At 41.3% G+C, this 27,666-nt stretch overlaps 1 protein-coding gene across 1 annotated transcript in view; it reads right to left on the reverse strand.

The window, feature by feature from the left end:
* The window catches only part of si:dkey-61l1.4 (collagen alpha-1(I) chain), a 47,823-nt gene that overhangs the window by 2,553 nt on the left and 17,604 nt on the right, over positions 1-27,666 (reverse strand). Inside the window, exons 7-66 of the mRNA XM_042100846.1 lie at positions 24,279-24,851; positions 23,258-23,302; positions 22,938-23,057; positions 20,799-20,837; positions 20,465-20,518; positions 20,292-20,345; positions 19,913-20,020; positions 19,644-19,697; positions 19,236-19,289; positions 18,747-18,791; positions 18,370-18,423; positions 18,238-18,282; positions 18,066-18,119; positions 17,926-17,970; positions 17,766-17,819; positions 16,688-16,732; positions 16,456-16,509; positions 15,474-15,518; positions 15,327-15,380; positions 14,614-14,721; positions 14,413-14,466; positions 14,171-14,224; positions 13,552-13,596; positions 13,341-13,394; positions 13,135-13,179; positions 12,275-12,328; positions 11,884-11,937; positions 10,903-10,956; positions 10,700-10,753; positions 10,212-10,265; positions 10,045-10,089; positions 9,891-9,935; positions 9,485-9,592; positions 8,424-8,477; positions 8,171-8,224; positions 7,878-7,931; positions 7,490-7,597; positions 7,329-7,382; positions 6,916-7,023; positions 6,741-6,794; positions 6,561-6,614; positions 6,427-6,480; positions 6,205-6,258; positions 5,940-6,047; positions 5,787-5,840; positions 5,373-5,426; positions 5,223-5,276; positions 3,727-3,780; positions 3,592-3,645; positions 2,934-2,987; positions 2,655-2,708; positions 2,479-2,532; positions 2,184-2,237; positions 2,022-2,075; positions 1,873-1,890; positions 1,532-1,585; positions 1,366-1,428; positions 742-907; positions 445-551; positions 32-109 (exon numbers count right to left, since the gene is read on the reverse strand). Coding sequence (XP_041956780.1) covers positions 32-109; positions 445-551; positions 742-907; positions 1,366-1,428; positions 1,532-1,585; positions 1,873-1,890; positions 2,022-2,075; positions 2,184-2,237; positions 2,479-2,532; positions 2,655-2,708; positions 2,934-2,987; positions 3,592-3,645; positions 3,727-3,780; positions 5,223-5,276; positions 5,373-5,426; positions 5,787-5,840; positions 5,940-6,047; positions 6,205-6,258; positions 6,427-6,480; positions 6,561-6,614; positions 6,741-6,794; positions 6,916-7,023; positions 7,329-7,382; positions 7,490-7,597; positions 7,878-7,931; positions 8,171-8,224; positions 8,424-8,477; positions 9,485-9,592; positions 9,891-9,935; positions 10,045-10,089; positions 10,212-10,265; positions 10,700-10,753; positions 10,903-10,956; positions 11,884-11,937; positions 12,275-12,328; positions 13,135-13,179; positions 13,341-13,394; positions 13,552-13,596; positions 14,171-14,224; positions 14,413-14,466; positions 14,614-14,721; positions 15,327-15,380; positions 15,474-15,518; positions 16,456-16,509; positions 16,688-16,732; positions 17,766-17,819; positions 17,926-17,970; positions 18,066-18,119; positions 18,238-18,282; positions 18,370-18,423; positions 18,747-18,791; positions 19,236-19,289; positions 19,644-19,697; positions 19,913-20,020; positions 20,292-20,345; positions 20,465-20,518; positions 20,799-20,837; positions 22,938-23,057; positions 23,258-23,302; positions 24,279-24,851 — 4,206 coding nt within the window. The remainder of the gene's footprint in view (positions 1-31; positions 110-444; positions 552-741; positions 908-1,365; positions 1,429-1,531; positions 1,586-1,872; positions 1,891-2,021; positions 2,076-2,183; positions 2,238-2,478; positions 2,533-2,654; positions 2,709-2,933; positions 2,988-3,591; positions 3,646-3,726; positions 3,781-5,222; positions 5,277-5,372; positions 5,427-5,786; positions 5,841-5,939; positions 6,048-6,204; positions 6,259-6,426; positions 6,481-6,560; positions 6,615-6,740; positions 6,795-6,915; positions 7,024-7,328; positions 7,383-7,489; positions 7,598-7,877; positions 7,932-8,170; positions 8,225-8,423; positions 8,478-9,484; positions 9,593-9,890; positions 9,936-10,044; positions 10,090-10,211; positions 10,266-10,699; positions 10,754-10,902; positions 10,957-11,883; positions 11,938-12,274; positions 12,329-13,134; positions 13,180-13,340; positions 13,395-13,551; positions 13,597-14,170; positions 14,225-14,412; positions 14,467-14,613; positions 14,722-15,326; positions 15,381-15,473; positions 15,519-16,455; positions 16,510-16,687; positions 16,733-17,765; positions 17,820-17,925; positions 17,971-18,065; positions 18,120-18,237; positions 18,283-18,369; positions 18,424-18,746; positions 18,792-19,235; positions 19,290-19,643; positions 19,698-19,912; positions 20,021-20,291; positions 20,346-20,464; positions 20,519-20,798; positions 20,838-22,937; positions 23,058-23,257; positions 23,303-24,278; positions 24,852-27,666) is intronic.

The following is a 27,666-nucleotide window of genomic DNA, read 5'->3' on the forward strand; positions in this document are numbered from 1 at the left end:
ACTGAGTAGTGTGGTGTTTTTTATGGCCTACCTGAAAGCCACCTTCTTTATTACTGAGCCACTGAAATGAGTCTGACTCGGAGTCCTTCAGCCAGGATCTCAGTGGTAACTGCGGGGGAAAGAGGCATACTCAGGTTTTACACTGATTGCAATAAAAAAATTACCAGCATGTCATCAGAAATAACACTTGCGTGTTCATGGATATGATGCAGCAGCATGGAGATGCAAAACAAAACAGTATTCATAACTTACAAGAAAATCACATAAGAAGTAACATTTCAACAAAATTATTGGATTATTAAGTGATCATCAATAATTTGTTCACTTTTGTTTGTTAAATATAGATTGGAGATGAAGAGGACAAAAGTTGGATTGTCAATGTGCATTACATCCTCATCGCATACAAAACTGCCTGAGGTGACATCAGGGGATCACAGATGGTACCTGAGATTTCCATGGAGACAGGCATGTTTTTCCACCTGAAGTGAGGTCACAGTAGACCAGAAAGGCATCAGCAGGGCTGCCCTGATTTGGGTCAATGTAATACATCCCTGAAAAAACAAAACATACTGTACAATGATCTGATTCACCATACTACAGCAGGCACAAACCAAACAGAAATACAAACAGAAATACAAACTGTTCAACCAAACAAAATGTATACAAACAGAAATATAAACTCTTCACACAAACAAAAACCACAACAGAGAATTAGACAGGATTGCTTGCTCCGATTCTGACCACTGGTGAAGTTGGGCTGTGACAGCCACAGCTCAAGGCAGCTGGTGGCTGGATGCTCTTTGGTGCCCTCTGGTGGGTTTAAAAACCAACGCAGGTCCTGTTGTAGGGAATCTAGTAAGGTTCTAATCAGAGGATAGTTGGGCTTGTCTGCCAAGTAGGTGAGATCCTGGAAAGGATGACCAGAAAACAACATGAGGATGCTAATCATCATAGCAGAGAATGCAAACTACAACAGTGACACCTGGTGGCTCCATAGAATGGATGTAATTCTACACAGAGAATGGTACATTAAAATAACAAGTCAGACTACATTGACTTAAGTAAAAGAATCAAAACAGCTGTGATTGAGCTGAACACTTGAGAAACAAAAGTCATCATCAACACAGAATAGCATGTTACTATGATATCAAAACGCAAGCATTGAGGAAAACTGGACAACTGTTCTCTAATTTCACAGATTGGAATACAGAACACATTGGAGTTTCTTTGCCACTTTAAGCTGTTAGACTCCTGTGTTTCCAAATAGTGTTTCAACACCACTTAAAAGTTCTCTGTGCTCAATTTGGATTGGCATCATACTTTTTCAATCACAACTAAAAGATAATGCCACTTGACATAACATGCCTTCAGTTGTATCAGTGTGAGGTTCAGAGATATCCCAGGAGGTCCTGGTGCTCCCGGTAACCCCTAATAAAAAGAAAAGCACACAAACACATTATAATAATGCATTTATAATAATATAGTCTACTGATGATACAGCACAGCAGCCGGCCTATGGACGAGTACTCACAGGTGGTCCTCTTGTCCCCTTTGGGCCAGGTTGTCCTTCATACCCTTTTGGACCCTGGAGAACAAGACAAAACAATGCTTTGTTTTTGTTTTTACAAACAATTGTACTGTAAACCACTTTTCATGTACAGGTAATGCATATGTTAGCCATATAGGTGTACAGTACAAGATCACTTATTTGTTTGTATTCTGAATGCATGCTTAATGTTGTAACTAGAATGTAGAAATAATGGAAGAAAGTGCATATATTCTGTATAAATACATATATATAACTACATCTAGAATCTTTAATGATGTCCTAGTATTGATCCATTTTATCTACTGATAAGAATGACAGCCTACCTTTTCACCAAACAATCCCTGCAGTTGGGGGAGAAAGATACATCAGATCAGTATTTATCAGTTACATCAGCTCTGCCACCAATAAGTCTGAACAAAATGGAAAAAAAAAATAAAACAGATAATGTGTTTAATATGCATGGTATGCTTACAGGCATGCCAGGAAGCCCAGGGGTTCCTCTTCGTCCAGGTGGGCCGATGTCCCCCTGAAAAAGAAACAAGATGAATTAAGCACTGAAATGGATTGACACCGATTGTATGGTAAATGTGATTTAAATACATGGAATTTCTTTACACCCAAAACAGTCCATTACCTGCTCCCCTTTGGGTCCGCCCTGTCCATCATTACCCAAAAGGCCCTGTGTTCCCTAAGAATAGATGTATCGATATCAGTGGTGCAAAGGTTTACCTGAATATGCATATAACACTCTGTCATGCTCTATTGCAACAATCCACTAATACATAAACTATTGCTTATTAACTATTGCTGTACATAGGTTCAAACACAAAATTAACTATCTACTCTTACTGACAATGTTCTATTTTTTTGGTTTCACACAATTTTGTGGATTAGGTAGTGCTGTTGTGGATTAGGTAGTGCTGCAGTACCTTCGGCCCTAGAATACCCGGAGGACCTGGCAACCCCCTCATCCCTGGCTCTCCCTTCAGAAAAACGTAATGTGTGAATAGGTTATACTATATATATATATATATATATATATATATATATATATATCAACATGTAAATAATTGTCGGATGAATGTAAGTTACATCCTGATCATACCTCCACACCCTTCTTCCCATTTACTCCCTTCTCACCGCGGATGCCTGGTGTGCCCTAATACCGGAGAGAAAAAGAGATTTGGATAAAAAAGGATAGTTTTAATGACATTTCAGTATGATCAGTACATCCGTTTTTCCTCTAATTACTTATATTTCAAAAGTGGTGCAATGTGTACTTGGACTCATAGGAGACTATGGTATGGTGCTGTATGGTATGGTGCTATACTTCATGGAAATAATGTTGTATATACTGTGTAATAATACTGTGTAATATACTTACATATAGCCCTTGTCTTCCTGGTGGTCCAATCTTCCCCCTATCCCCCTGTTTACCCTGTACATATTAATTACCACATTAAGCAGATGGCTTGTTCAATACTTCGATATCTGTGCTGTACTGCTGTATTTTCATAAACATATGCAACACATACAGAAACCAGCACACAGTAATAAATGATGCAAGACACCGTGTAACAGCATGAGATCATGCAAAATACACTGGTACGTTTTGTTTTCCTTCATCTACTGCTCCACACTCTCGGTCTTTATATGGAACAGGGGATAAAAGCTGCATTCCCGTCTCATAGGTTGAAACACATTAGGTGTGTATAGGGGCTCAGGGACTCCTTACAGAGAGCGAGTTGTGTTATTGAGGTCATAATAGCACCTTGGGCAATAACACATTTAAATGCTCAGTGGCCAACTCATCCCCAACTCCACTGAGGATTATATGCAAACTTAAATGCCAGCAGGACGGCACAGAGCACCCACTGCCTGAGCCTGGTGGATGTGAACATCAACGACTTTGCAGCTTTCCTCATGCTGTGAAAATGCTATTGTTTTTTGCATATTCATTGCAAAGGACTGAACCAACAGGCATGCAACTCAAATAAATTCAAAATATTCAGGACTTTGAAGGACTACAAAAAATGTCCTACCTTTTCTCCCGATGTCCCTCTAGGCCCTCTGATTCCAGCTTCACCTCTTTTCCCCTGAGAGAAAGATTAAACCTTTTCACTGCACACAAAGCAAGCAGTTGTGATAGAATACAGGAAAGCGGCTTCATGTCTTACCCTTAGTCCACTATACCCTGTTTTTCCTGATCGTCCATCTCGACCATCTTTTCCCTGCAAGTCAGTAAACACTTAATATAATCGAGCTAGGTACATTTACATTGCTTGTAGTTATTTACTTTCCTCCTGGGTTTCTGTTGGGTATTAGCAAATGTCAGTGAGACTGTAAATCAGTAAATCAATGTAAATCAGGTTTATAGGCCAAGTATACTTGCGTATACAAGGAATTTGGTCTCTGCATTCATCCCATCACACACACAGAGCACATAGTGAGGTGAAGTACACACTAATCCGGAGCAGTGAGCTGCCTTGCTGCAGTGGCGCTCGGGGAGCAGTGAGGGGTTAGGTGCCGTTACTTCAGCCGTGGATGTGGGCATTGGAGAGCAGTGCTCAACCACTCCCCCTGCCCACATTTTTCCTACTGGTCGGGGGTCGAACCGGCAACCCTTCGGTTTCAAGCCCGAAGCCCTAACCGGCCACGGCTGTTAAAGATGACACGGATGAAGTATTTTACCCTCTTCTCTATTGTTAACACAGAAGGTATGCAACTTTGGTCTGTCAGAAATATGCTCAGATGTTATTAAGTTCATTTATAACCTTATAATTAGGCCAGGGAATAAAATGGCCCATTTTAGCAGATATCTAGCGCCCCCTCATGCTTATCTGGCACCCACATGAATAATCAAGTGCACCTTATTAATGACTAGACCCCCCCCTCCCTTTACACTCCTGTCTGTCCTGTTCTTTCTTTTGTCCTGTCTTATATGTTGTGTTATGTATTATATGTCACTATGCCTGCATTGGGAAAATTGCCCCTCGGGGATAAATAAAGTTTTTTGAATTTAATTGAATTATGCTGATTGGCTGCCTTGCAGCCAAAGACTGTTCACAATAGGCCCCAGCAACTTCTTCAAAGTACGAGATTTGCATATGAAGGAAGAAACAACTGTGTTTCCCGTTCACAGCTTCTTGCATATGGCTTTGTGGCCATGCATCAAACTTTCCTAATTCAACAAAGCCCAGGTGGGAACATTTCCCCATGCTGTGACATCTTTAAAGTAAACCTTGAGGATTAGTGATGTTCCTGAAATACAGTATGTGCAACTGGAAGGACAAATTACCGTAACACTAACTACAGTCAGAGCATTTAGCCTGCCTCTTTTTTCAGTCTGTCAGCTCTTTTTCCAAACACCTATCCAGACAGTTACATTTCCACATTTACATTTTTTGATTTGGCAGATGCTTTTATCCGAAGCGACTTAAAAAAAATGAGGAATAGCATTCAAGCTACAATGCAGAGGAGACCTTATGAAGCATTTCATACTACATGAATCAATGCTATTACCAGAGGATGAGAGTGCAGATGTTATAAGTACTAGTAAAAGTGTAGTCGAAGGAGAAAGTGCTAGAAGAGGAAGGAGGCAGAGGAGGGGAAAAAGGGAAGTGCAATAAGAGAGTAAAACCATATCAGGGGTCAAAAAAGTTTTTTTTGTCACCTTTTGTCCTTTCACACCTTGTCTTCCCTCAGGTCCTCTTTGGCCTGTCTGTCCCTAGAAGTGTCAGTAGATCTCTCATTAAAAATGATGTGCTTGCTGGTAGCACAGCTCTAAAAGTGTGAGCGCTCATTATTGACTAAATGTACTTGCCTCAGGTCCAGGAGAACCATTTGGTCCATCAGCCCCCATCTCACCAGGTGTCCCCTGCAAGAAAGACATTTTTGAGTCGTGCACAATTTAAATGGCTTAATTTTTAATCTGATGGTAAAATGATGGTATAACTGTGTTTTGATTGTGCACAGCTTCACACTTCTTGAATTTCCCCTTGAGGATCAATAAAGTATCTATCTATCTATCTATCTATCTATCTATCTGTCTATCTATCTATCTATCTATCTATCTATCTATCTATCTATCTATCTATCTACAGTATCTGGGGTATGACTGATAATCCTACGAGGAACTCCTTTACTACTATCCCATTTTAGAGTCTCAAAACAGGTGATTACATAATTATGAACACACTAACCCTTCTGAGCAGATGTGTAAAGAGAGATGTTGTACCTCTAATCCAGGAGGTCCGTTAGGTCCTCTTATTCCAGGTAAACCCACTGGTCCCTGAACACAGACAAAATGACCCTACTGCATTAAGACACTGTGATTTAACACAAACTCACTACAATATTTATTACAGAAATGCATATGAATGTTCCTTACCATCTCTCCTGGCTCCCCTTTCTCCCCTGGGTCACCTCGAGTCCCCTCTTGACCAGAGAAGCCCTTTGGACCAAGTGCGCCATAGTGGCCTGGTTGCCCCATCAGTCCCTATGAAAGCATAGGTGAGCTACAGTGACACGCTACAGCTTTTCAGGAACTACTTTCAATTACATAACGAGTAACCTGTGGAATTTTAATAACACTATGTCACAATACATGCCATACACATGGAGATCACATACACACCTTGTCCCCGAATTCTTACCTTTGGGCCAGGACTACCAGTGTGTCCTTTTATCCCCCTGTTCCCTGGTGGCCCCTTTTCAACAGGGATTAAAGCATGTGGTGCCATTAAGACATTATCAGTACTGTACTATCTTGGCAATGAATTCAATCTGGTCTGTAATGACAGAACCCTGGTCATTCACACTTTTTTTTTTTACTTTGTCTACATTTATTTGAACTTGAACTGATCATTAAGCAATACCTGTTGACCTAAAGTTCCAGGGACACCTATTGCACCTCTTGATCCCACGTCCCCCTGAAAAAGAGGATATAATTACATTAGAGCATCAGCCACAAAGAATCACAGTAAACTGTGTATGTGGTGGTGTTGGATACCTTTCGCCCTGGAGGGCCATCAGGCCCAGGGGACCCCCAAGGACCTGCAACACCCTGCAGGTTGAAGTATCTCTTGTCAGAAAAATCTTATTTCATAGCCTTAAATATCAGAATCATAGATGAGTTATCATTAAGTGTCCTTCATGGCTCAAAGCATATAGCAATCCAAATAAAACCAACCTCTAGTCCCATCAAGCCTGAGGGTCCCATTTTCCCCATCAGCCCAGCTTCACCCTGTACAGAAAAGCACCACACATTTGAGCATAACTATTGGACTTTGATGTTACACATGATACATTTGACAGATAGTTTTGATGAAGTCTAAGAGTAAGTGTTAATGTCTTGAATTACTCACAAGAAGTCCCACGTGACCCTTGTTTCCTTTACTGGCCCTGTCTCCTTTGACCCCAAACACTCCTGGGAACCCAGGCAAACCAGCAAATCCTTGTGCCCCTAAATCTCCCTTGAGATAAAAGACACGGTCACAGTCAGCGGTATGTACAGTAGATGTTTTTACACTGTAGACATTCTTACATTCAACAAAAGCAATACATAGAACTGAACAAAGATTTGGTCAATTGATGCATCAGAAGGAATTTGTTTGGTGACAGAGTAATGAGCTTGAATGCTGCAGGTGGACCAAAATAAAGCAGCCTCTTCTGCACTGGCATTTAATACATGCCTTAAAATGCAGATGGGAACAAACTACATGCACAAAAGAGCTACAATTCTCATGCATTTCTCAAACAATGTTTAAGCAATATTTACTTTTTCTCCTTTGGGACCTTTTTCACCAATATGGCCAGGAACACCAGCATCTCCCTGTATACAGTGAATCATCAGATATAATAGTGTAGAGACAGGCAGGCATGACGTGATGGAGTGATCATCAGGACACTCGGGAATTGTGGGAAGGTAATAACGCTGACCTGTTTTCCTCTCAGCCCTCGCTCACCCTGGTGGCCTTGGACGCCCTGCAGCCCAGGATCTCCAGGAGGTCCTAGAGTTCCAGGCCTTCCAGACGGGCCTGACTCTCCCTATGATTCATTCATAGAGGGCAGATGATACAGGTGAGAAAGGAAAAAAGGGTAAAACCACTAAAGTACAGTAGTATTAAACAAGTATATGACACAAGTATTTGAGTACCGGTACATAGTTCCTGAAAACCGGTACATAACCGGTACATAGTTCCTGAAAACGGTGATAAAACACAACCAATAATGCAGTCCTTGGTGGAAAATGGTGGAAGTGTCTGGGACAGTCTACTAAAACCTCCAGTAGTGTGAATTTCAGTGATTGAGAATAAATCTCTCCTACCTGTTCACCTTTTTGTCCTGGCGGACCCTCTACTCCAGCACGACCTGGAAGACCCTATGAAACATAACATCAACTGCTTTTATCATGGCACATGAAGTAACACATAACATTAGACTGAGAAGAAATACAATGAAATGCAAAGTCATCTACGTTCATCTACATTGCACAACAAACAATGTTTACATTGTGACTAGATTTTTCTTTGTGCATAGAAGTTGGATGGTCAACCAAACTTATCTGAAATATGTTTCTTGTACTCTCCTGTGTATTGCTGGGTCATAGACCTCACTGACCTGTTGGCCATCCATGCCAGAAGGACCAGCATCTCCAGAAGGTCCCAATGTCCCCTGCAGGAGAGTTGTTTCATGAGATAACTTGCCCATTGTGGGACTCTCACTTTAATATTAAAAACATTTGTTTTACCTCTGCTGTTATTTCAGAACAACAGCACTATCTCGTCTGCGACAACACTGAAACTACTGTTAGTGTAACTGTCATTTAATCTATCACTTTATAAAAATGTGATCTTCTTGTGGGCAGACTTACCCTCTCACCCTTTCCCCCTGTTTGTCCCATAGGCCCATCGATGCCAGCTTTACCCTATGAAAGCATGGATGAGTTATTCATTATTATGTAATCATTGTCATTAATATAGCCGCAAGCGGCAATATGGGGGCCTAGCAGTACACTAGCAAAAAATGCATTGCCATGGCATGAGCAAGCACTCGCAGCAACTTTCATGGCAATTGGATAAAGAATGGCTGAGATATCAGCTCATTTACTTTGTTACAGCACCCCTATAGCCCAAGTTACACCAATGCGCTTGTGCGTTCTCACAATCAAGTGCTAAGTCACAACTGTACCAAGTTTGACTTTAGTACATCAAAGCGTTACTGAGATATGAGCTCACTTTCCTTATTACAGCGCCCCTAGAGGCCAAATGACACCACTTTCCTTGCATGTCCTCACAATCAGGTACTAATAAGTCCTTGTACCTGGTTTAAAGGGTTAAACTATGTATATCAAAGCCTTACTAAGATATGAGCTCACTTCCAGTTTTGCGGCTTCGGTGGAAGGTCCAATATGGCAGAAATTGACGTCATGGGGTGCGTTGAACTCGGCATCATCCAAGGATTCCAAATATACACGTTCAAAATGTGGCTTAGGCTTAGGGTTCAAACGTTAAGCGCATGGATGTAATGTCAACTTTGACCAATTGGTGGCGCTAGAGCACTTGAGGTGCACACATGAAACTTGGTGAAATGAATCATGCGATTCTCCCCAATCAGTGTGCCAAATTTCGGTGCTAGGCCCCCAATTTATGCACAATTAGTCATATTCTGCATGTTACTGCATTAAGGTCTAACTTCATGTCTCACTATATTCATTATAGTAGTTAATATAATAGTCTAAACTAAAGAGACTTTGAACCTGTTGATATTGTATCAGTAGTCTCTGTAAAATGAAACTGACACATTGTTATTTCTGGAATCAAGTGGCACCAGCTGAGGAGAGATACTGTATGATATCAGTGCACTCATGACCGATACCACTGAAGACATGAGGAAGGAGTAGGAATGGCAGATAGTTGTGTAATACCCACTCACTGGCAATCCAGCAGGTCCTTTTGGCCCAGACGCTCCCACAGGCCCTGGGGATCCTGGAGGACCTCCCTTTCCCATCACTCCCACAACACCTGGCAGGCCAAGGGGACCCTACAACCAGGAGAGTAGATATATTTACAAAGGGTGGGATTTGTAATACTTTACATTAACATTTTTAAAGTGTGTATTATGCTTTGAAGGAGGAGCAATCTGAAAACCTTCACAGACTGAACATTGGACATATATCGCAATGTTCAAAGAATTACATTACAGAATTCAGTGGGCAGAATTCAGGGGGGGGGGCTCATTTGTGCTGCTGGGTCATTGTTTATCATGTGTTGATGAAACACTGGCACCCAGTTGCATCATACTATCATACTGCTGTAAAGAACTGAACTGAGCTACTCACAGGTGCTCCCTGAACTCCCCTGGGCCCTGGCTCTCCCTGGTGACCCTGAAGGAGAGGCAAAAATAACAGGCTTTGTATTTGCTCTTCAGGCTGTACTGGTAAAGCATAAGACAAAATAAAACAACAACAACAGCATGCAAATTATGTCACTTACCTGAGGTCCCGGAGGCCCTGCTTCACCCCGAGGTCCTGGTAAACCCTGGAGAACACAATTGTTATTAATGCTCTCTGTAAATGGCCACGTGATTTTCATTGCCATAGGATATGTGATTGACTATTACTAAGGGGTGATCTGTATGGTTGTACTGTACTGTGACATACTTGAGGTCCAAACTTTCCAAGCTGTCCAACATGGCCTCTTACTCCTTGATCCCCCTTTAGGACATATAACAAGTAACATTAGTGGTGTTGTGTTAACATGCATTATCACATGACAGAGACATGCTCAAATCACATTCATACATAACTAGGGCTGCAACAATTAATCGATGATCCATTGATTAGTTATCAAATTATTAAATTAATTGCTAACTTTTGCTAACTAATGGTAATTGATTAATCAGAGTAATTATTTAAGGGAATAGATCCAACATTTCTGAAACTTGAATATTTGATGATTTACTTCAATGATAGTAAACTGAATAAATGTTGGTGTGTAGACAAAAATTTCACATTATCTGACATTTTATACACAACAAATAGATTAATTGAGAAAATAATCAACAGATTAATCATTTATGAAAATAAATATTAATTGCAGCCCTATACATCTCTGAACATCAGTACTGTATGTGAAGAATATTTGTTACCCTTTGGCCTATATGACCAGGTTGTCCACGCAAACCAAGAGATCCTGGGTATCCCTGTGAGAAGATTAACTCTTTAGACATCCACAAACAACAACATCCACAAACAACATTATTATGAAAAACTAATCGAATATAGTTCACATATATTAAAGACTCATGTCATATATGCCAACACCTTGTCTAGTGGGACTGGTAACACTTACATACATGCCTATAGGCCCCTGAGTTCCCTCTGAACCAGGCTTCCCAGAAAAACCCTTTTGTTCAGGCAGATAGAAAGTATACATTACAAAAAATTAAATAGAAATATCACATCAGTTCAATCTTCAAGTGTCTTGAGCAGAACTATGTGCCAAATGTCTGTAGTTGGGGTAGATCACAAGTATTTTTTGTCACATACATTTTGTTACATATACCACATGTAACAATTGACCTGTCACTAAGCCCCGCCCCCCAGTGTTACCGACAAACAAACCAGACTTGATTAGAAATACATTGTGGACAATGACAGCTGACAGTATATGAAAGCAGGCTTTGAGGATGTTTTGGTCGATAAATGGATTTACTTTCCTCCAGAAGTTATCAAAAGGGACTTAATTATGCTATGGAGTGGTGTATTCAAAACTTTAGAATACATACAAGGTAACAAGCAGTTGTGACGAGTAGCCGTGCAAATCCCACTGACGTTAATGCTAGCAAGCTAGCTAGTGGAAGATTGTTGCTAAGATATGTTAGGTCCGAGCTGATGTCCGAGTCCCGTTGAGGCTGGACTGTCATTGGCTCATCCATAGACATACAGTCTATGGGCTCATCAGCGTTCTATGGGTGGCGCTTAGCGACAGGTCAATTGTTACATATAGTTCTATGGACCCTTTCAAGAGAGTTCCATTAACAGCATCATAGTTGGCCCCACAAGGCTTCCGTTTTAACATTCCATATGTTATCTTAATGCAGAGGAAGTAGATTGGGAACCAAATAGAACGTTCAAGCATTGTTTTTGTTTTTATTGTTGAAAGGGTCTATACATTTTGTTTGAAATTGTTGAATAGGGGATAAAGATTTTGAATACAAAGAACCAAAAAGTGAAATCACTGCATCGCTGCTTAGACTGAAATGAAAACATGACAATAATTTAGAAATCTAAACACGAACATTTCTTTTCGAATTTGAGTGGTTGGACTTACCCTCTCACCCGGGGGACCCGGAATGCCATTTTGTCCTGGATGTCCAGGAGAACCCTGTGAAAATATGAGAAATAAGCCATCAACCATGCACCATATAACAAGGAGAGAAACAAATATGCAACCCCTTCTTAAATGTAACTTCCTAAATGGTTCATTGTACATTCAACACAGAATCAGCTGATATTCTGTGCAAAGGTTTAATTGGGGTTTGCTGATTTTAGCTCATGCAGAGCTAATTCAACCAACTTTAAGAAATTAGGGCATCCATTATCCACTAGCAGCCTAGGATGTGAATTGGGATTTGATCAGAGGGGAGCATGACAAGGATTTGAACAAATTTAAATAATTAAAAAAAAAAATAAACTAATTTAAGATTGAGAATTGTACATACAGGGCTCCCAGAAGGCCCTCCTTGTCCTGGTTCTCCAACTAAACCCCTGGGCCCCTACATTGAAAGGAACAATTAATGTTAATTAAGTTAGTCAGACATTACACTGTAAGATCACACTGACCTCCACTGAATAAGCTCAGAAATGTTCTGGTTCTTCTAAGCCCTCTTTAGGAAGCACTTCTCTACGGTTTCATAAACTGATGGACACATTGACCCCTGTTAAACTCTTTGTGACCTCAGGATGATATTTACAAACTTGTTAAGTTTTACCACTGCCCTGTTTCCACACTCACACCCACTTTGTCGCTAGTCTGACATTTACGTGCTTCTACAAAAAGGATGGCCACAAGCTTGTGGTTAACTCCACAGAAAAAAGTTCATCTGATACTCTTCCTGACCAGTAATTAACATGTCTAAACATTATTACTCCTGTTTACGAGAATGCACAAATACTTTGAATGTTTTGTTGTTGCTGACTGCAACAGGTGGTTTCAGGTGGCTCTATTTCCCCAAAATGCATTCCCCCACATCACATCAGATCCTTCTATGATGGTGTCTTATCTGAGAGTATGGCCATTATTTGTAAATATTTGTGTTCCTGTTGACATTTTGCCACTTTAAATTTGACAGTCTGCTTACGTACATAAGTCAAGTATTTGTGGACTTTGATACTCCCATAATGCTATCCTTAACAGACTAAGCATCAGCTGAATGTAGACTACTGAACTACTACAACTAAAAGTCAACATTCTATCAAACCTCCACTGAGCTTTTGCAATGACAATAACCATAGCTCTACAGTTGTTTTGATAAACTAAGCCCTCTTCATTTTTTGTCTTGGTAAAGAGCTAAAGACTCACAGTGACACCTCTGTCGCCAGGACTGCCGACTGGACCAACTGCTCCCTGTCAATGACCACCAAATGCATTTGTGAATATAGGTTTTCAGGTTAATAATTCATTAAATAACTTCTAATCATTCCTAATGGCAATCGATGCTCCCATGCTGAAATTGGCATATATTCTGTAATTGTTATTGACTGAATATTAAGTTATAAAATGGGAACCTGTGTACCAGGCTTTCCTTCTGGTCCTTCAATTCCTGGAAGACCCCGCAACCCCTATAAAGAGAGGGCACAATACACAAACTTGGAAACATGCAAGGTTTCTTGACCCTTCCATTGATGAAGCCCTTTTGGGTAAAATGGATGGGTGGAATCCCATCCTATATATGAGGCTTAACATAGGTTAAAGATCTACAAGGTTAGGTTGTCGTACAGGAATTCCAGGAACACCACCAGGGCCATCCTGTCCTGTTCGACCCTGTAAAGAGCAAGGACAGGACTGTTAGTGGAAATGTGTACAATTTCATGCACCTCGATCAGAAATATTTGCAGCAAGAAGTCAATTTGATGACGATTTGATTAACTCTGATTATTAAAGGCATCCTATGCAGTTTCAGGTATTTTTGACAACTCTAGAGCTCCCCCTACAGTCGCGATATATTTATATTTTACTTTGCCGTTGTAAATAGCCTACTTCTTATGGCTTGTTCCCCCTGTACACAATGATCTACTGACAAGGTAATGTTTCACGATTCTCGCAACATGTATCCAGGTCGGCAATTCTTGAAGTTGCATTGCTGGTTCTCTCATTAGCGACTTTCTACAACTATGCTCTACGGCTATGCTAGGTGAACGATTCCCCTATTACAAGTTCGCTGACTATCAAATTGGCTTTGTAGAGGTTATATTAAAGTAAAAATCTGGCATAGTGTACCTTTAATAGATCATCTAACTTACAGTTGAATAATAATCACATACATACTTAGAAGGCAGGTAATTGCCATGTACAGAATTTTATCTTGTTTAAGAGAATAGAAATAAAGAAATGATACCTTGGGGCCTTTCAATCCTCGACCTCCATCATGACCAGGAGTCCCTTTATTGCCCTTGGGTTCAAATGGAGAATAAGTGCGGAATGTATAATGAATGTTCAGTAACATTTTCAATGCATCTGAATATAACACAAACAAATAGAATAAACAATCATTTGCATAAACATTACTCATAGAAATAATTCAGTAAAAAATCCTCATGAGCTACAATTTTAAATTCTCTAAATTAAAACAAGACCGACCTTGGGACCTTCCTTCCCAACATCCCCCTGGAGACCAGCTTCCCCTGCTTCACCCTAGAGAAGAAAAAGATCCAATCATCAGCAGTGATATGGCATAAATACCATTCATAAACAGGGTAATTTCTGCTTTAGATGGCGCATGTTAAAAACATCTGTTTAGCTGTTGAGAGCCATGGTTAATCATCTGGATTTTACGCATACCTGATTTCCTGGCAGCCCCGGCTGACCTCTCTGACCTGGTGAGCCAGAAAGGCCAATCTGACCCCTCTCTCCTTGAGGTCCCATGACACCAGGAACACCAATAAGACCCTTGCATGATGAAGAAACAGAAAAAGAGGGTATTAACGAATGGTCATCCGCATCATGTGCAAGGATCGTTCTTTAGGTTCTTAACACCAGAATGGTCAAGCTATTACTCTTTATGTCAGCAAAACACTCTAGCAGATGAAGACATGGGATTCATTTGGCTCTATTAATAGCCCTTCCACCTCCACAAATGCTTAAGTTTCCATGTCAATATTTTGGAGTTACTTTCAGATGTACATACAGTACTTGCTCTCAAAAAACTATCTACATTGACAATGTCACATAGAACACCCTTTACAGTTTGGAGAGCGAAACTAAGTTCATACTGGTGCAGCATTATCTAGATGCACTCCAAAATGTCATGGGTTCTTGTTGGGCCCATACTACATCTTTCCACCATGTGAGATGAAAAATCGGCCCAGTTGTTTTTGCCCAACCAACCAACCAAGCAACAAAAACTGGGCATGGAAACATAACCTCCTAGGCAGAGGTAACAACTATGCTCTTGTGCTCTGGCATACAGATACAGATGAATGACTCCTCCTCTCCATGGCTGAAACATGGAAACAGGTATCACTGGTGTAATTAATGATTAAATTGAACTTTACATGGTCTCCTTTAGATCCAGCATCCCCCTTGTCTCCATTATCGCCCCTTGGGCCCTGTGCAAACAGAGTTCATCAGTCAGGAACATCACCCACCACTGCAATTTATTATGAGAAACTACTGACCATAAAAATGGCAAGATATCTTACTGGGTCTCCTCGAAAGCCATTTGGACCAGCGGTTCCTGTCACACCCTGAAAATGCAAAGATCAACTATGATCACTCCCCAGAAGATGACACAGAGAGGTGAACTAATTGTTTTGAAAACTAAATGTTTTTTGTTATCAGAGATATCAGACAAGTGGGTGGGCTACCACTTACACTGGAGACTAAATTAATGTCTTCCCTGTTGTCTTTGTCTGAAGACGTGGGCCATTTGTGCTTTTTGTATCATGTACAGCTATGACAGTTTGATAGCTTGCAAAAGCAGATATATTTAAACAATGCCATTTCTATTTTTGAACTTTTATTAAGCCAGAAAAAGACCACGATATAGAATAGCTGACCAGGTCATGTAACTAGGTCAAAAAAACAACAGGGCAGCATGATCCAAGCCACATGTACTGTAACCTCATAGCTGTGGTGATGTGCCATGAATTTGCTGTAGCACTTTTGTTATGTGAATTGTTTCCAACATTTTGTAGTCATTCATTGCATAATTCATTGTACAGGATGTTGTCTTGAAACGAACCAAGGCCGTTAAAACTTGTACAATCTATCATACACTGTAAATGTAAATGTAGAAAGCTTGAAAACTAATGTTCTGCTGTATTCAACGGCCAGAATAGAGCATAGGTTGTATTGGGTTACATCCAGGTGTGTGTGTGTGTGTGTGTGTGTGTGTGTGTGTGTGTGTGTGTGTGTGTATGTGTGTGTGTATGTGTGTGTGTATACAGTACAGTATGTGTGTGTGTGCATGTGACAAAGGGGGTGGGGGAAAAGACATGAGGTCACTCAGCCATTTAGTAAATACATTTTATTTAATTATCAAATAGAAATTAAATGATTAAATATATATATTTCATGCCCATAACTTACGGCTAATATCTGGTCACAGTTAGTAAGCACGTTTAACATTCCAACAGTGATGAATAAGTTCTGGTCAGGAGTAGCATGTCCTGTCATACTCACCATAGCACCTTCAATGCCCTGCAGACCTCTACTACCAACTGGCCCATCTCGGCCCTAAAGACAGAAAAAAACATCTTATGACGATGCTCCTGGTGTTTTCTGAATAATCCATTTTCTTTATGTAGACAGCTGGGTTTTAGTTAAATAATAATAAAAAAAAAAACAATGACTGTGAGAAATGCTGATGTTAATTCAACTTACAGAAGGCACTTACAAAATATTGATTACTTACTAGGTCTCCTTTAAGACCCTGAGGACCACCCATACCAGGCAAACCCTGTGAATAAGTGAATAAGATTTATTTGTATGCAGAAAATGAAGTTGTGCAAGAGTGCACGACTTGATCTATACTGTGTACAGTTGAATGGATATCCCAAACTTCCACGAACATCTTTCAACATGGCCTTGTGAATGTCTGTTCTCTCATGGTGACTTATGCATGACCTAGACATGGTTCCAAATTAGGTAATATTTTGACTTCAAGCAACAAAGAGATCCTCAACAGGGAAATGGGTGATTCTACCCACAGTCCTTTTTATAAGGGCTGTATCTCATTACATTGAACTCATGAAGCTAGTTACACAGCTTTACAGCGTCTGTGGCCTCATCATTTGCCAAGATCCCATAGCAACACTTCATGTGAGAACATCTGGAGAAGAACGAAATGTAATAGGACAAAGCAGGAGAGTTGGGATGTTTAGGGTGAGTTTTCACATGCGCTGTGTTTTAACGAGGTCTCAACAGACAGGCCATGGGGAGTTCCCCATTGTGTGCTGCTAGTGACCGCAGCTCCACGGCAGTGCAATAACATAGCTGCTGCTGGCTACCCGGCAACACTCTACACCACAGGGAGAGCATCATCCACTTGAGGATGCCTGAGTGAATACAACCGCTAATGGCCTACTTTGGGAAAGACTGCTGTGTGTACACCAAAGGAGAATGTGAGGATTTTTCACACTTTGCTGTATTTTTTATATCGTTCTGGGTTCAAATTTGAACAAAAAAACATTAAAAAATGGTCCAGTTTAGAGTTGATGAGAATAATATAACCGGCAAACATAAAATTAATGGAATCTTATGCATAGCTAGCATGCACAGAAGTAAACCGCTTGATTTTGCCACTAATGGAGTCATATATGTTATTGTAAATGTAAATGTAAGCACAACATGAAAAGGAGCCCTGCAGAGACACGCCCGACTGTGTCTGTTTACCTAAATAAACGTAGGAAAATGACAATTTCTAGTCAGTTATCTATATGAGAAGAACATGTAGCATGCATCTATAAAGTGAATCTCCAAAGCCAACATACTTGAGGTCCTCTGGGCCCTGCAGGCCCCCGAAACCCCTCAGCTCCAACCAGACCCTACATGACACCAATGCAGACAGTAAGGGTGGTTTAAAAAATAAGCAACACTGTATTGTATGGATTGCAATGCTAGAAGGACAACAGATTGCATTATGTACTATACCTGCGGGCCTCTGCGACCAATTGGGCCAGTGGGCCCGATATCACCCTGAAAGTGTGACAGGAGACAGGAGACAGTTTATCCACGTTATCCATACTCATTTGGAGTGCTGATTTGAATTCTAATTCTAATGATAAGCTCACCTCTGTGCCGTTTACTCCCTGTGCTCCGACCATGCCAGTAACTCCTGGGGCTCCCTGTTACACACACACGTGCACATGCACACACACACATCCAAGTATTCAAATAAATTGAATATCTTTCAATAAAAGATGAATAGGTGTTACTTCAGGAATTAACTGAGTGTATGCTCACCACTGCCCCTGGTGGTCCTGATTTGCCACTGCGTCCAGGAAGACCCTAAAGAGCAGAAGAAACAGATGCTTATTAAATAGTTCAAGATAGTTCAAACAGTAATTAATAAATTACAATGTCCAAGTTACACACCTCAATTCCTGGGGTCCCTGAAATCCCTTGTATACCTCTATTGCCCATGGGACCCTAGGCCAAAATCAGGACATGGATATGTGTTAAATACTGCATAAAGGTAAGTAATTTACGTCAGGTTAATGAAACTATTAAACCAACCAAGTTTTTAGGTCCCACGTCATACTGTGTCCATAATATAATGTACTTATGAAGGTTATAAATGCAATGATTTGCTTTTCACAAATATGGACTTTTTACAGTACAGTTCTCCGGTTCATCTAGCAACAATACATACAAATAAGCATTATATTTATTGATTAGTATGTAGTAGGCTACTTGAGAACAATAAATATTAACTTTTTTTATTTCTGACATCCTTATACTGCTGTACTTACAGCTGGACCAACAGGTCCTGGTAGCCCTGGTTCTCCTGTGGAGCCCTGGAAAACAAAATGTTTTGAAAAAATATGCTTCACATTTCGATGTTTAGTCTATGATGAAAGATTACTTCATGGAAATATAGCATAGCAATATAGGCAAGGCAAGTTTATTTTTATTGTCAATTTCATAAACAGAAACAATTCAATGTGGTTTACATACTGTATAATATAGTATGAAGAACGTGTATTCTCAATACAGAAGGATATCAGTCTCAAATTCCATGTCTCAGATTCATTATTTTAACTACTATGGTATTACATTAGTTCAACGGATGCATTGATTAATGCAAATGATAAACTGCATCCAATTCATGTTCAGTTTCTTTCCACAGGGGGGCAATATTTTTCAGACATACAGTACTGCACGCCCCCCTAAGAGAGTACATGTGTGTTTTTAAAGTATCTCTTAAATTCAGTCCTACTGAGAACTACATGATCAGTTACCTTCTCTCCTTCTCTCCCTATATCACCACGGAGGCCTGGAGCACCAGGAAAGCCCTGTTTTGGAGGTAAAATACAGTATAATAGAGGTGCATCAATATTTCATTCGTTTATCTGTTCAAAACTCTTCACATTTCTTACCTGAAAGAAAAAAACATCCATATGTTACAAAATGTAGTTATATATAGCTTATATATGTATGTTATATATACGTATATATAGTTGTTATATATGTTATATATTTGTTTTTAAGAGAGTGTGCTCATCTTCAAGCAACCTCTTGTCTTGGCTACTAATTGTGATATCCATTTTTCATGTTACAAAGATGAACAGATGGCAATAACGTCTGTGGAGGGATGGCAACACAATGACATGACAGCAGTGGTGTTTGTGATGTGTGAAGCCTCGTACCTCCTCCCCCTTCTCTCCAGGAGGAGCAGACTCTCCTTTGTCACCCCGTGGGCCCTGGAGTCATGGAGGAGAGATGGTGTGAGTCAGCACTTTAATGGATGCATATCTGCACATTATACATAGAATATCTTTCCAGATATCCTGCATTTAAATACTGAGAACATTGAGGATAATTTACCTCACTAGATGTTACTGTCTGCATAGCACACCTATCATTTAGCAAAGGAGATAGGAGAAAATAGCTGTGGAACACAGGTGCTGCATCTTACCTTTAGGCCAGGTAATCCTCGAGGTCCAGGAGTTCCATCAGGCCCAGGTTGTCCATCTCTACCCCATGTCCCTGCTCGTCCACTCACTCCCTTAGGCCCAAAGCTGCCCTGGAACAAACACACTGGACACTGGAACATTTCATCTCTACAGGTCGGTCAACTCCACATAGCACATAGCATTGCTTATGTACATCCACAACCGTACTGCTGCTCCTATCTATATGTGGTACAGGTCAGACATTGTTTGACCCTTATTGACTTTTGATTGAGCTGCAAACCCAACACCTCTTGCCGCCTCCTGGCAAGCACGAAGGACAAACTGTATTTTTGGATTGTGTGGGTATGGACAGTGGGCATGTGATGTCATAAGAGCCATTACCATGTCGCCTCTGCGTCCGGTTACCCCTCTCTGTCCCGGTTCTCCTGGAATGCCCTTATTCAAGCACACACAGACAATAAAGCAATCAAATACTTTAACCCCTAAATGGGGGAACTACTTCATAAGCTTTTGCTGATAACTCCATACATTTAGTTTGTAAAGACTGCACTTACAGGAGGGCCAGGCTTTCCCATCTCCCCAATTGGTCCAGGAGAGCCCTGCTCTCTCTACAACATCAAAAGGGGGAACAAATTAGACAGGTCTTCATACCACGCAGATCATTATACTTTTCAATGTTTTTGGTCTGTTGAACATTTCATGTAGAGGCTTTGTTTTGAGGGAGGTCATGTGGCAGTGACAGGCCAATCTCGTTCACATGTGCAGTAACAGTAGGAAGCTATCTTGCACTGATGTCCAGGTAAATTAGTGTGTCTTCATTAGCAAGCAGGCCACAGGAAGTTTGTATGTCTGAATATGTGTAAATGTAGGTATTTGTGTTGTACTTACAGGCCATCCTGAGTGTAAAGCTTGAAAAAAGGATGTTCTCTGTTGATAGAACATAGAATAGGAGTTAAGATAGACATTGTACAAACTATCATCCATACGTAACTAAGATGGCTCAGACATTTTAGACATGTGTACCTCTGTAAGCTAAGAGTGAGCTACTTTCTCCTGTATGTTTGCCTAAGGTTTTAATCTAACACATAACATCTTGTAACGTGGGCTGCATTGGCCTACATTAGGATCCAGCCAAATGAGAAGCGCAAACGGCACAGTGTTGAGAGCCCCATGGCTAACTCCCAGATGGCACATAGAGAAGGTGGCACAGTGTAAGCTGTCACCATGGGCCATAAAAGTGGATTTCTGAATCTATATAGACATACAGTATATACATACATACACATATAAACACACACACTCAGACAGACACACATACTTACATACATACATGTACACGCTTACACGCAAACACATAGACACACACAGTCTAAATGCAGGTCTATTGAATTGCCCATGGCTCTCTTGCTTCCCTACGATATTTGTCTTGGCCGGCGAGCCAAGTCTTGCCCTGGGGTTGGACGTAATACCGCTGCTGGCCCAGTGAAAGAGAGGCAGAGACAGGATGAGAGGGGTCAGACCTCCCCCACGGCACTCAGCTCTCTGCCGGCCCAGGCAGCCCTGAGGATCAGTGTGTCTGTATGTGTGTGTGTGAGTGTGTGTGTGTGTATGTGGGGTGGAGCGGGGGATATAACATCTGTCAGAATGGCCCTGTGTGCGCGGTCGGAACTCCCCGGCAACACTAGCTGCATTCACGGCGTACGCCGCACGCTCGGCCCCGGATCGCCATCAGTGCAAACAAAGCCCGCTGTGCAGACGCATGCACGCCAGGGTCACCGGCTTTAGCTTACAATGCTCTGAAGACAAATCATCCTTAATTACTTGGAGCTGCCCGCCACCCCAGGACCACACCGCAATCTCACTCTGCCATATCCATCTAAACAGACTCCACACACTCGAGGAAGGAACTGCACAACTGGGCCAGAAATAGAAACTAGCACAGGGCCCAAAGGTGGATCACATACGGTCTTAAGTTCTGTTCAAACCGTAACATGTTTGCACTGGATATGAGGAGATATTCCATTGGTACAGTAAATATCAATATCAATGCTAGGTCAGAAAAGTATGCCATCTCTGTCTGCCAAGTATACACAAACCTTCATAAATGCTCACTCGATGTACGGCAAAAAATGACAATGTAAGTTTGTTCGAAAACAAAACATCCATTGCACGAAAATGCAATTAGATCAGAGAATGCTTAGTTTGTGTGAAAGCGTGATTACAATAAGATGAGTTATTATGGTCGTGTCAGACACAGATTCTCCCAAATCAAAGCATGGCATACAGTACCTCTCAAACGGGGCATACATTGCAATCTTCCATGCTGAAGCATTTAGTTGATTGCAGCTATCAGCCTCAATCATGACAAAATCCATATCATGATTTGTTGTTTAAATGATCTAATCCAATCCAACATGGATCAAAGAATTTGGAACACGGCTCATAAATGCATTCAGACAATAGAATCCACTTATCACAAGTCCTCTTGGAGGCACAAAAACGTAAAAAGAAGAGAGCAGTGGTTAAAAAACATTTCTGAGACATAGAGCAGCAAATACTGCATATAAACTAGTACATGTACGCTACTGCAACATACTGCTCTCCCTGTGCTAAAGACCTTACAATTGTCCCACAACTGCTTCCAATTACATCACTGTAAATAGTATTTTGGATTGCGGTCTCACGGAATAGAGATCTGAAATTGAACATCAGAAATGGTCGGCCAGCCTCGGCACGGCCACAGAGATGCGGCAGGTCACTCTCAGGTCTGGACCAGTGGGCGTCAGCGTGGGTGCAGCGACAGTCTGCGCGGGTGCAGCACTTTCCCACTGCCAACAGCAGGTCCTTGTAAGCTGGAGCTGAAGCCTGACGAGGATAGCTCCAGCTCCAGCTCCTTGGCCTGGCGCGCTTTTTAATTTCCATGGCTCTGGATGTGTCCAACTGTCATGACTCAACCCTTGCTGGCATGGTGTACAACCCCACTGAGGGCTGAAAAACAAGGAGTGTATAAAAATAAAGCGGACCAACCCTAAAAGCGGCCCAGTCCTCCGGGGTGTTCCTCCACAGATAGAGAGAGGGCAGGCCGGGAAATCCCGGGGGTCCAGGCTCCCCCCTCATCCCATCCCTCCCAACTGGGCCTAGAGAACCCTGAAAGCAGAAATCATGTCAGTATTAGACAGTATTATGTCCTGTGCGTCATAAAAGACTGAGAAAGAGGCAGTGCAGCTCTCGGCTGTATTCTCAGTTAGAAATGCAAATTAATTTGATTTGTGTGATATTCTGTGACTAATAAACAAAATACTCTCCTTTTTAAGGCAGTAGAATGAATTGATGTACATATCCCATACCTTGTCACCTTTGAAACCAACAAAACCTTCTCGTCCAGCACATCCCTGAAGAAACATATTAAGAGTTAATTATCCAATATGTGAATACAACTGACACTCAGTACAACTGACAGTTGAGAATAACAGAAAACAAAGTAATCATTGATGTCATGCCAGCCAACTGAATCCACTGGAAACTGGTACATATCCTTAGACAGCACAATTTCAGCAAGTCACCATCATAGGTTTTGTAAATATTTATTCTCTGGTCTGTAATTTTGCAAAGAGCAAAATAATATGCACGGTGGCCAAAGTCTATATTTAAGAGTTGTTTAAAATTTAGACAGTTTGAGAGAACAGAACAAGGACTTAAACAGGGGAAAAGATGTGGGTATGGAATGGAACAAGCAAACTGAATCTAAAATGTAATGTGGCAAACAAACGACTCATTATCATAAATAAATCCACATTACAATTTACTCTGACTTGTTTCATAACACAAACTGAGAGCTATATTATTAAAGCTTTGAAAAAAAGAAAGCTGGCAACGTCACTGTATCCCACCTTCAAGACATCAAGTGTCTACTGTGCTGACAGACAAGAAAATCACGGTAAATGTAAATCCTTTGGAGATAATGCATATTTCACATGCCATGTACATCAAGCACTGGGTGAATGCCTGGAAATCAGTGAATGGCTACTTGTTCAGAAAAGCTGCAGAGTGGACCCTTCACTGACTGAAGCTGCTTCTAGTCTTTTGCCGGATCTCATGCAATGCTGTAGTATCAAAGTACCAAAATAAACAACACATCACTTCCAGACTTTAAATGAACCAATACAGCTACGATTAGCCTCTCTTTCACACGTATTAACATGCCCTCAATTCAAAAACAGTACACGGTCTCTCTCCCTTTTAAATTGTAAACTTCAAATGAGAATAATGCAGTATACACAGACATGATAATGCCCAGTATACACAGACATTTATCATCAATCACTGGATGGATATTCTGCATGCAGGTCATATAAAGGGCAAACTCACTCTCCGCCCCGGAGGACCAAACGGTCCTGGCGCTCCTCTGAGGAGTCTATATTGCCTCCCGTCCAGACCTGTGATGATATCTCCATGCTTTGGTACAGCCTGTGGCACAGTGGTGTGCCCAATGCCAGTGACTTGGTTCCTGCCCTGTCCTCCATTGTCCACTGTGGTAATTTTTGATCCACTTTTCAAAGGATCAGTTGATATAGTGTGTGGCAAGAGGTCCTCTTCAGTAAGTACATTTAGGTCAGGTTGTTGACGTTGGGCTTTATTGGGGTGTCGTTCTAAATCAGTGGCGGAGGGAGAGTCCAGGTCAATGATTCCATCTGAAGGTCCTGTCTGTGTTATTCTGCGGTCTGCACTTGTGCTTGGACTCAACGCTGTGACGGAGGTGAGCACTATGCGGTCGTCGGTTCCTTGGCTGTGACTGTTTGTAGTGATTACTGGGTGCTTAGCAGCTTCCACGCCACTCTCCATTGCAAGGCTGACATTCTTAAGGTCTAAGTTTTGAAGATCCCATTCGGTGTTATTCTTTGTTAGATCACTGACATTCAAGCCCGAGGACAGCTTTGGGACCTGCCAAAATAAAAAAAAAATAAACAAGTAGGAATAAATATGTAGGTGAGACAAAACAAGGAGTGAAACAGACAAAACATTTGAGAGAACTGGTGCTTTGAGGATAGAAGCTAACATGAGAAATATACATCATAAACATGACTGAATTTTTATGAATTTTTGATTACAGCTATTCTGGGTGGAGGGAACAATTCCACAGGGACGGAGTCTATGCCGGGAAACATAATTCAGTTGAGAAAGGGGCTTGATTAAAAATACCCCATGATTCTACACAAAAGACCAAAGGAAAATCTCAAATCTCTGAGTTCATGAATGACTTTTATATGTGCCATCAGACCATGAAGTAAGAGGGATAAGATTGCCTGACTGATGCCAACCACTCGTGAAAATACCAAAGAGTTTCTGCTTAAAAGGGCACTCCCCCGCCCCCTCCAAAACAACCCCCTGAGGGCTAGCAGCTGATTGACAGAAGGAAAGTGTATTGCCTAAATCATCACCCCCTTCTGCCTTATCTGTTGTAAACAATAGGCTTCTATGTAAGCAGCAACATAAGCAGCAGTTTGCTTTGAGAGACAGCCTGACTAAGATGAATGGACCACTTGATCCTCTGTGGGGCTAGACACTGTTTGTCCAGCTAATCTTTTGGACCCTCTCGATGTTGGTGGGGATGGTGGGGCTCTGTGTTTTGCCCTAACAGAAGTAGTAACTGGAGAACGATATGAAGCAGTAGGGATAAGGACATCAGTAAACACGTTGGTTAGTCAGTGTTTAAACTAGATGTTGCGTTGAGTTTGGACTGGAGCTGAGAGGAAATGAGGTCCTTTGAGTGGCATAATGTATGTAATATCAAATTATGGAGGAATGCGTTTACTGCCCTGACATTTCCGAACACATCAGCCCCACATGGGCAATCAGGGGTTGTTAGTTGATATGTAATTATGATGATGGATGTGATGTTGGTTTGTGCCGATAGCATCAGTGATAACAGAACAAAAATGGTTTCCTGTCAATCCATTTCCTACAACAGTTTGATTCTGATAAGGGAGCAGTATGAACAAGCTGCCCGAGGCACCATGCTAGGTCCTGCTTTTGTGAGGTCCTGGGTCTCTTTTTAAAAGCAACTAAGATTGTCTCCTTCCAAGGTTCAATTAATCAAACCTCTATGCCATTCACAGCATAGCATATCAAAACATACATGAGCTAAATGAATTAGCAGAAAAAATAGCAATGTTAATGTAAAATCAGCACAATTATCAGCCCGTTCTAAAAAAAGCATCTATCCATTCATTGTTTAAAATGTATCCATATTTATTTCTGTAAATTGTGTCCTACATATCCATTAGTTTTAGTGGAATTGTATTGTAAATATAAATGCCTAAAAGAAGGGTTAAAGATGTAACAACTAATTGCTCAAGAGAGTCCATCCTTTGCGGAAAAGGTCTATCCCTGAAGGTATTCTCCTGATAGGGTCACCTTTAAGGCCTTGAGTAAAAAGAGCAAATCTACCAGAGATTGTCAGAGATTAGCCCTGGTCAAGCCAGAGCGAGAATCCTGACCCCCAGAGAGTCTCCTCCACAGCGGCCTGTTATCAGTGCGGAGTGTGCTGCCGGCCTCACTGTGAATTATGATGTGGAGCATAAATCAAGGTGGCGACACTGGAATGAAGAGGCTATTTGTCGGCTATTTGTCTGCTGATGCAGCTGGGCAAACACTATGAGTCACTCTGAGAGTAATCACTCCAAGAAAGTTTGAGGGAGGGAAATACACTGTCCTCGAAAACAAATGAGGGCCAGGAAATGAGACAAGTCAGGCGTGGAAGGAACATGAGGAATTATTTCAGAAATATGTTTTCAATAATCTATGTCATTACTAATGCAAAGAGTAGAATTCCGCTGACTGAGAAGAAACTTGAAACCGAGTGACAGATTACAGTAATATCCTTACAAAAACAGAAATAAACACTTCATTAAAAGGACATTAAAATCTATTGATAAAAGTGCCATAGAAAGAGTCAATATAATGATATTTTGTTGATGCAAATATGAAATTATTACCGAATGGAAAGGTTTAAACCATACGATCATGCAGTTTCCACAAATTATGATCAAGCAGCAGAATTCCTTAAGAACACACACACAGATATAAACATGATGAGAGACAGGGACAGGTTGGCTCCCCTACCTGATCACTTCCCAGAGAATCCACATATAATCCAAGCAGAAGAATATCCAGCATCACCCAGCCTCTAGCCCTGGACTGACCGTGCATGGCTGCAAGGGCTGAATGCATCTCCAACCTCCCTCTGCATCCAAACTCTTCCAACATGTATAGGGGACACTCGACTCCGCAGCACTCTCCAAGATTGAGTCATTGCAGACCCACCCAGTTCGTACCTCTGCCTTCTCCCTGCCCACCAAACCTAAAAGGGTGGTGCACACTGCTCCACCCCAGTGACCCATCCAGTCAAGAGCATCAATAAGGATGTTCATGGCTAACTATAGCAAATGCAGTTACATAATGTCAGATAGAAAACAATTAATGGGGGCTATTTGTGAACTGTGGTCTCAAACCTCATGTCCCTGTCTGCTGTTGGAGTCTAAACGTATACTTATACTTATTCATTTGGCTGACGCCTTTTTCCAAAGCGACTTACAGTTATTGCAAGGACCACTCTCCCCAAAACATGTCAATCAAATCCATGAGATGATTGAACATAACCGTGCTTTAAAAGTACCTCATGAGCTGTGCCGATATTTTCTCTAGGAAACCAAACACATCCAAAACAGTTGGTCTGGAGCCTGGGTTCCTTGGGTTC

Source organism: Alosa sapidissima, chromosome 8 (genome assembly GCF_018492685.1).
Source record: "Alosa sapidissima isolate fAloSap1 chromosome 8, fAloSap1.pri, whole genome shotgun sequence".
Taxonomy (NCBI): Eukaryota; Metazoa; Chordata; class Actinopteri; order Clupeiformes; family Clupeidae; genus Alosa; species Alosa sapidissima.